The sequence below is a fragment of the Myotis lucifugus genome, unplaced genomic scaffold, assembly GCF_000147115.1.
Source record: "Myotis lucifugus unplaced genomic scaffold, Myoluc2.0 scaffold_88, whole genome shotgun sequence".
Lineage (NCBI taxonomy): Eukaryota > Metazoa > Chordata > Mammalia > Chiroptera > Vespertilionidae > Myotis > Myotis lucifugus.
This window is the reverse complement of record NW_005871136.1, coordinates 2,759,215-2,768,609: the sequence shown is the minus strand read 5'-3', so window position 1 is coordinate 2,768,609 and position 9,395 is coordinate 2,759,215. Positions and strand designations below refer to the sequence as shown.

General features: G+C 44.4%; 1 protein-coding gene across 3 annotated transcripts in view; it reads right to left on the bottom strand.

The window, feature by feature from the left end:
- The window catches only part of TXNL4B (thioredoxin like 4B), a 37,357-nt gene that overhangs the window by 11,330 nt on the left and 16,632 nt on the right, over positions 1-9,395 (bottom strand). For all 3 annotated transcript variants that reach the window (XR_002829866.1, XM_023756024.1, XM_023756025.1), the window contains exon 4: positions 278-386. Coding sequence is in view for 2 of the 3 variants with exons in the window: in XM_023756024.1 (XP_023611792.1) it covers positions 278-386 (109 nt within the window). In the remaining variant the exon portion in view is untranslated. The remainder of the gene's footprint in view (positions 1-277; positions 387-9,395) is intronic.

The window sequence follows — 9,395 nt, the reverse complement described above, 5'->3', positions numbered from 1 at the left end:
CTTCTAAAATGCCTCCTGTCCCCAGGTGCCCTGCCCTATCCCCTGGGACCTACACTCCCAGGACTGTGCTGTCCAATGGTTTAAGACAGGAACCCTCTTGAAGATAAGAGATTATCCGTGTGGGTCTAATCTAATAAAGGGCCCTTGAAAGAAGACCTCAGAAGACACGAGAAAGAACGAAAGTGTTGCTACTTTGAAGATGGGGGTGGGGGTGTCACCAAGGGTGTGACTTAGATAGCTAGCCCAGTGCCCATCATTAGCAAGATGGGTCACTTACGTGGCTCGTGAGGTGGTGCTGGCTGTTGGCCGAAGTGTCAGTGGATCTCTCCATGGGCTGCCTGAGTGTCCTCACACCACAGCATCCGGCTTCTCCCAGACTGAGTGATCTAAGAGGGAGTGAGGTGAAAGCTGCAATGCCGTTTATGCTCGGAAGTCACACATCGTTACTTATGCCACATTCATTCTTCTATTCACTGGAATAGAGTTGCCAGTTTTAGTAAAGCAAACAAAACAACGGGATGCCCAGTTAATCTGAATTCCAGTTAAACAATGCATACACTTTAGTACAAGTATATCCCACAGAGTAATTGGGGCATACTTATACGAAAATTTGTTGTTTTTCTGAAATTTAAATTTCATTTGGGCATCGTGTATTTTATCTGGCAACCCTATGTTAGAAGTAAATCACTTAGTCCAGGCCACCCTCAAGGGGAGGGGAATTAGGTTCCATTTTTGAAGGGAGGAATGTCAAAGAATTTGTGGAGGTATTTCCAAACCACCACAAGCAGAATTTTGAAAAATGTCCTTTGGTCCTGGTGTCTGTGGGTAACTGCATGAGAGCATAACAGGATGAAGTAGTTCTGGGGCGAGCAAGGTCATCTTCCTAATAATCTTGCACATTTGTTTGCTCACAGCAAATCACACACGACTTCTTTGATCCTCACACAGCCCTGGAGGTGGGTGAGGCAATGATTACAATCTCCATTTTACAGATGAGGAAACCGAAGTTGAGTGCCTGCTCCAAGATGATATGGGCAGAAACGGGGGAGGGAGGACAGGGGTTCCTAACGAGGCTGTAACTGAGGCATTGGCCTGTCGTGGATTCATCTTTAATCTTCTGTCATGTTGTTATTTCAAATAGGTGAAGGGCTGTGTGGATCCTTGATGCCGTGCTGTCTTCCGAGTGATGGGGAAGACCCTCCAAGAGGCTGAGGGCCAGATGCAGTCTTCTCTCTCCCCATCTCCACAAGCTCCAGGACCCCCTGGCCAAGCCTGGGGGACGCACCCCACCACCTGCAGACCCTTTGAGCTGACTGGCTGCGGAGTGCTGAGAGGAACATCATTCCCTTTCACCAGGAGTCAGCCAACCACACACGAGACTGTGGACCAGCCGAGTCAAACAGAAAACTACTCTCCCCACTTTTTATTATAAGAAATTTAGACATAGAGAAAAGTTGAAAGGGTAGTATAATAAATATCCATATCCCTTCCACCCACTATACCTATCTTACTATGAGTAATTCTTACTATCTAGCTAATAAAAATATCTTTTCCGTGTTTTCTTCATAAATATCTTCACCTATTTATATGCAGAATTTTTAAAAAAAATTTTTTAAATATATTTTATTGATTTTTTACAGAGAGGAAGGGAGAGAGATAGAGAGTTAGAAACATCGATGAGAGAGAAACATCGATCAGCTGCCTCCTGCACATCTCCCACTGGGGATGTGCCCGCAACCCAGGTACATGCCCTTGACCGGAATAGAACCTGGGACCTTTCAGTCCACAGGCTGACGCTCTATCCACTGAGCCAAACCGGTCTTGGCTATATGCAGAATTTTGACAAAACATTTTGAAGGAAGTGGGAGATTCAGGACACCTCACTCTTAGCTTGCATCTTCTAAAAATAAAAACATGCTCCTATGAAAACATAATTTATGATTACATCTAATAAAATTAACCATGATTCTCTAATATCATCTAACATTCAGTCCATATTCTAATTTTCCCTATTGCCCTCAAAATATCTTCTGTAGTCAATCAAGGCTCACCTATATGTCTCTTTAGTCTTTTAAAATCTAGGACAGTCATCTCTGAAGAGATAAGGCCAATTAATTGTCTTATAAAACAGTTCTACATTCTGGATTCTCAGAATAAAGACTATATTTCCTGATCTCCATTGTAATAGGATGTGGATACCAAACATCTACTCAATGAGATGCCCAGTATGTGAAAGTATTGTGTGCCTCTTCTGGAAGTCAGTCGCTGCCTGGGACATGAGTATGATGGCTGGCGCTCTGGCAGCCATATTAGACCTTAAAGGCAAGAGCTGGAAAGAGCTTAATAGAATTGACAATACCGGGTCTCTTTGCTTCCCCACTTCTTGTTTCCCACCTCTTTCTTCTTTTTAATTATGTGTTTATTGCTTTTTTTAGAGAGACAGGAAGGAGAGGACTAGAGAGATAGAAGCATCAACGAGAGAACATGGATCTCTGGCTGCCTCCTGCACACCCCCTACTGGGGATCAAGCCCCCAAACCAGGCATGTGCCCTGACCGGGAATTGAACCATGACCTCCTGGTTCATGGGTCAAGGCTCAACCACTGCGCCACACCGGCCGGGGCCCAGCTCTTTTATTTGAGAAAATAAAATCTTATGTGCTTAAGTCCCTGCTAATTGGGGCTTTCTCTCATATTTAGCCACATTCAATTCTAGCTGATAAAAAAAGCCACATTGAGATATCTTGTATTTACCTGTAAGATACATTAGTCTATTTCTCAGGATTTCCCTTTCCTCCAGGTGCAGATTTCTGGCAGCACATTGTGACAATGTCCTCAGACTATCATGTTATCTACCCTGCAGTGTTGCATGAATCTTGGCAGTCAGGGGAAATTTCTGTAAGAACCTGTGGTTATAAATATGGGAAATAAAGTGGAGGTCACAGGTAAGAGGACACCAGGGCCAGGGCTGAGAGGTGTGTGTGCGGAGCAGGGGGGGAGTGACTTGGCGTTGGCACACGGCAGGTTTGTGTAAGACCTGGGCAGCAATACAGGGGCGAAGCTCCAAAGGGCAGGGCTTTTAGGAGAGGAAACGCAATAAACATGCAAACTCCTTGCATTCTTGCCAGCCAAGAGGAGGCTTCCTGGGTGTTGAAAACTCCATTTGAAAAGTGGCCCACAGGAAACAAAAGGAGTTGCAGCAGGTGAAGGCAACCTGCGGCACCCCCTATGCCTGTCAATCACCAGGGCTGCCTTGGTGGGCCCAGGAATGAGGCTGGGCCTGGAGGGTCAGAGCGTTTCCTGGGTCAGCACCCACCTCGGCCTGCCCAGAGCATGTGGAGGACGTGCAATCTTGGTGCTGCCATTTCAGTCCTCGCTAATATGAGAAGCTGGTTAGTGTTTTGAGCTTCGACCATTCTCTTGGATGTTGAATTTTGAGTCCTAATAGATCTAGACATCTTCCTACCTCAACAGAGCAAAAAGTGTGGGTCCCAAGTCTAGGGACCTAAAAGAAATCACTGTGGTTGGGTCAGAATTTCAACTGATGTTACCATTAAAAAATAAACGCACACATATAAATATATATATGCACACATGCGTGTACACACACACACACACACGAGAGAGAGAGAGAGAGAGAGAGAGAGAGAGAGAAAATGAGAATAGCGCTGACTCCGATGCATTTGTTCTTTCACTCACTTATTCTTCCAACAATCACTTGTTGAGATCTGACTTCCTCCCACTGGCTGTGCTATGTGGGGAGATGCAGATAACTGACTTTTTCACCATCTCTCTGTGCCTCACAAGAGACAAATACAGCCCTACTGGCGTGGCTCAGTGGTTGAGTGTCAGCCTATGAACCAGGAAGTCATGGTTTGATTCCCGGTCAGGGCACATGCCCAGGTTGTGGGCTTGATCCCCAGTAGGGGGCATGTAGGAGGCAACCAATCAATGATTCTCATCATTGATATTTCTATCTCTCTCGCTCTCTCTCTCCCTCTCCTTTCCTCTCTGAAATAAATAAAAATAAATATATTAAAAAGAAAGAGACAAATACCAACACAATTGGCCAGAATCTATTGGGTCACAACCTACAACAGTGGAAGGAGCCCAGTGCTTCCCTAGCAGAGAGGGGAGTCGCTGGGGGCTCAGCCAGGTGCAGCTGCACTGAATTTTCTGTGTGGCCAGGGCTAATGTCAGACAATTTCCTGGGACCTTAATTACTCAAATCCCTGATGGCTCAAAAGCAGAAACCCATTTAAAACCACTCCCTCCAGAGATCTGTCATGGGACGGAGTGGGTGGCTCCACTGCTCCCAGAACCTGGCTGGCTCCCAGGGAACACTGCTCCAAATGCTTGGTCAGGCAGTTTCCCTGGTCTATTTCCTAATGCATTTCTCAGCCATGACCCTGCTTCCCGGCTGTGGTGCTCCCCCAGGGCCTGGATAGGGGCAGAGGAGTGTTGGGATAGGGGGATGGTGCCCCTGCGTTAGGTCTTCCTTGCCCTCTCTACTTGGAAGCACTGCCTGAGTGAGGGTTTTAACGGACACACACACACACACACACACACACACACACACACACACACACACGGTTCTTAATGGACTTTGATGGCCATTTAGAACTCCTACCCTGAGGCTGGCTAACGTGATTAGCTAGTGAGTTTGTTTCCCCTCCCAGGTAAGCAATGTCTTAACTCAGTAAAGGATTTGTCTCTATTTGATCCTTAGAGGTGTCTCTAATGGTGAGAACTCAAGGCTGATTATGTGAGGGGGGCTTGGAAATCTCTTAACGTTCATCAGGCAGGAGAGGTAGCACCCCAGCTCGGCCCAGGGCTCGGCCTGGGTTGGAATCCAGCCTCTGCTACTTAACTATGTGACCTTGAGCAAGTTCCTTATCTTCTCTGTGCCCATTTGTGAAAACAGGGTTATTAGATAATAGAAGGATCTACTGCTTCGGGCTGTTGAATAATTAAAGGAAAAAACTCGCAGAAAGCACACACAACAGTGCCCGGCACTTAGTAGGAACTCGCACAGTGTTAGCTGTTATTATTGTGAGGTGAGCGCCTGTTCCTCTAAGGTACTTGTAGAGCTGGTTCCACTGACAGCCTGTACGCCTCTGAGGTCCTGATCTTCCTGCAGCTGGAAGCTGAGGTGACAGGCAGCAGTGAACCCTGTTGTATGTTCATCTCTCCCTCACCGCTGAGTTCTTTGGGGCAGAGGCCATGTCTATCATTCATTCAAGTCAGTAAGCTGACTTGAGTGTCTGTGTGTGCCAGGCTTTGCTGGGTATAGTGAAAAAGATGAGTAAGCAAATGTCAACATGGCCCCCTACCTGGTTTCCCGGGAACTAGAAGAATGTTTATCCCAAAAATGCAGGTGGAAGAACTGAGGAGGGTTGATATGAATTCTTGTGAATACAGATTTAATTTTAAAACATATTAATTTAATTTTAAAACTTATATTAATATCCTCACACTTTTGATCTCTGATGAATTTCATACTGGGAAAGGCAGATTGTATTTAAAATTTTAATGGACCATGTGGGTTTGCCACTGGCTGGCTGTCTTTACTGCTAGAAAGCTGATCTGAGGATACTATTTGATTTAAAAGTTTGTAAGTTCCTCATTTATAAAGTATCAAGGTTGATGCTACTTTCAAGAAGCTATCTATTTTTTTTTAATTGAAGCACAACTGACATACAATATTATATTAGTCTCATGTGTACAGCATAGTGATTTGACATTTGTATATGTTGCAAAATGATCATGACAGCAAATCTAGTTACCACCTGTCATCACCCAAAATTAATATAATATTATTGACTACATTCCCCAGGCTATAAATTACATCTGTCCCCATGACTTGAGAGTACATGAAACAGAATTTACTCTTGTATTCCTATTTATTAATTTCCATGAACGACTGTAAACCTACCTTTGCCCACCCTCTATTTAGTCCCCTAATAAACTCATTCCTCACACAATTTCCAATGAAAGTGTTATATTTAAATGGTTTCCAAATCCGGTCCTCTGTTTCCAGGGGTCAATGTTTTTTTCTCTTTCCACCCAAACCCTGACCCCCCAGTCCAAGTTTTCCCGACCTATCCACTGCATCCGTTTCCTCCTGAGTCTTAAGCTTATAAACCCGAGTCATTCTCAAGCCTTTCCTTTCCTTTGTCCTCTTTATATGCAGTTACTCAATGACTTCTGCAATCTGTCTTTCTGAACATTCTCTTGCATTTGATCCTTCCTTTAAGCTTCCACAACACTGCATTTGTCTCCTGGACTTTTATTTACTTGGATTTCAAAGGATCTCATACCCACATGCTAGCAATTGGTTTAAAATATATGATGAGAGTTAGGATAAATAGATGTAAAGTACATAAAAAAAATTGCATAAAGGAGGAGAGCACTTGAGATCTTGCTCCCCAGCACATATTGTCAGTTTGGCTCAAATAAACTCATAAAAATTCTTAAAAAAGATAGCATAAAGAATGGAAAAAGATAAACTGTTGCAAAGTCTTTCTTGTATTACTTGGGAAGTGACAAAGCCATGAACTTAAATTATAAAAAGTCAAGGATGCATATCTTGAAATATTTGGGGTAACCACTATTAAAATAATGTAAGAATATATAACAGAATAAGCTAATAGAGGGGAATTAAAAGACAAACAAACCCTGAATAATAAAGAAGGCAGGAAAGGAGAAAGAAAAGAAAAAAGAACTTATGGATTAAGCATAAAGCAAATAGCACAACGGCAGACTTAAAACCAACTCTACTTGTAATTATATTAAATGTAAATAAAAATATATGCCACAAAAACAGTAACCAAAAGAAAGTCGGTATATCGTAAGTAATATCAGACTGAGAGACTTTATGGCAAGAAGAATTACTAGATATAAATAAGGACATTTCATAATGATGAGTCGGTTTAAAAGGAAGACATACTGAATCTACCTTTGTATGCACCTAATAACAGAACTTAAAAAAATAGACAAGTTCACAATCCTTATTTCAGTTACTAATACAAACGCAGGAAATGTGAGTTTTCATGCACCTGGAGGGTGAGCAGTTATTCCATAGTGGTGGTGAGAAAGGTTTCACTCTATGTAAGCGAGGAGGCAGCCTACAGCGCACACCGCCCATGTCATTGGACCCGAGTTCTCCCCATTGCCAGGGGGTTCCATGGAAATAAAGCTCCTCTCTTCTCTCTGTGGGATAAGAGCTGCACCCGGGCAGAGGAGGAACAAGCCTAGGGCGGTGACATTTGCAAGACACTAGACAGAGGATTGTTAGAGACTGAAGTCCCAGATTTCTGTGAGGAGAGGTGATGTACTGACCGGGTGGGAGGGAGGAGAGGAAGGAGGTGAGGACGCCACCGGAGGGAAGTGTTGCAGATTCAGTGTGAATCCTTCCCAGCCTATGGTGCGCGTTCTTGAGGAAAGGGTCTTGGAAAATGCAGGGCTGCAGCCTCCTTTCGGAAGGAAGCTGAGAGGCAAAGAGCTGGTGAACGAAAGGGCGAGGACTACGCCCTCCATCTTACCCTGTGTCCTCCATTTTGGGGCAGCCATGTGCTTGGCAAGGAGCTTCTTCCCGGAAGTCTAAGCCTCTGCTAGCCACACCCAGGAACAAGACACCGACTTGTGCCTGGCCAATCGGCAGGGCCCACAGTCCCCTCTCCTACCCTGACTCCACCCCCCTATAAAACTCCTCTTCACGCCGGGCTAGGTCTCTCTCTGCCACTTGGCTTACCGTTGCATCGGTGAGTGTGGTCGGGGAGCCGAACTAGTTCGAATAAAAGACTCTCTGCTTTTGCATCGGACTCGGCTGGCTCCCTGGTATGGTCTAATGGGGATCTTGAAATCTGGGCATAACAGTGAACATAAGCTGCTGCAGAAGATGTAAGGAGCCCATGGAGCAAAATACTAACCCTTCACCCCAGATTCAGCCAGAGTAGCTCCGATTTCATGTCCCACATCCTGGCTGTATCCGTTCACATTTGCTGCTGAAGCCTTCCCAAAGCTTAATGGCTAACAACAACGCCTTTTATTTAGCTTGTGATTCTGTGGGTCAGCAATCTGGGCTGGGCTGGGCTGGGCCAGGCTGGGTTGAGGGGGCAGGGATGCCTGGGCTCCCTTCTGTGTGACCTCTCACCCTCCAGCAATGGAGGGATAGCTTGGGCTCACCCGTATGGCAGCCCCAGATTCCAGGTGCAATAGGAGAAGGCAAGCCCCGATTTACTAGCAAATTTCAAGTCCCTGCTTTCTGTTTGCCACTGTTCCATTGGCCAATGTCGTCACACAGCCAAACCGAGACTCAGGGGTGGAAATGGGCTCCACTTTGGCTGGAAGAGCTGCAGTCACACTGCGTACAGGGATGGGGAGGAATGGGGAGAGTTATGGCAGATTCTCAGACCCTGTTCAGACCTACGGTATCACATCTCTGCAAATGGGCCTGGACTTCCCCCGTCAGGTGATTCTCCCCCTTCATATTTTAAAATGTTAACTCTATAAATATATGTGTGAGAGATATGATATATATCTTTAAAAATAGGCACACTAACATAATGTACATTCATGAAACTATCACCCCACTTAAAAGCTGGATCGTTAGCAATAATCATCTATATTTATAATTACTTATGTGCTTTTCTCCTGCGCCTTCCTCCTGCCTCCCATGAGAGGTAACATATTACATTTTGTTTTCAATTTCATTAAAATTTAAAAAATATGCCTATAAAATGTATTGCTTAGCTTTACTTTCTTTAAAAAAAGAAAAATTTGGCCGCAAGTAAGAAAGTTTACTTACTGTTTTATTTCTTGAATTTTTTTTATTGTGATAAAATACACAGAACATAAAATTCCTGATTTAACAATGCTTAAGTGTATAATTCAGTGGCATTAATTACATTCACAATGTTGTGCAACTATGGCCACTGTTTACAAACCCCTTTCAGCAGCCCAAACAGAAACTTTGTACCTATTAAGCAAGAATTCCCTATTCCTCCCTCCCTCCAGCCCCTCGTAGCCTCCTATCTACCTTGTGTCTCTATGAATTTGCCTTTTCTAAATATCTCATATAAATGGAATCATACAATATTTGTCTTTTTGTGTCTAGTTTCTTCTTTCACTTGGCATAATGTTTTCAAAGTTTATTCATGTGGTAGCATGTATCAGAATTGCATTCCTTTTTATTTTTTTAAAAATATATTTTTACTACAGATCCAGTGCACGAAACTTGTGCTCTCAGGGGTGAGAGGTGGGTCTGGCCTGTGCCCTTTTGCAGTCCAGGAGGCCTCAGGGAACATCCTTAGCACTGCCGCGGAGGCGGGACAGGCTCCTGCCACTGCCCCGGTGTTCGTCAGGCGTTAGCCCGGCTTGTGGCTGAGTGGCGCTC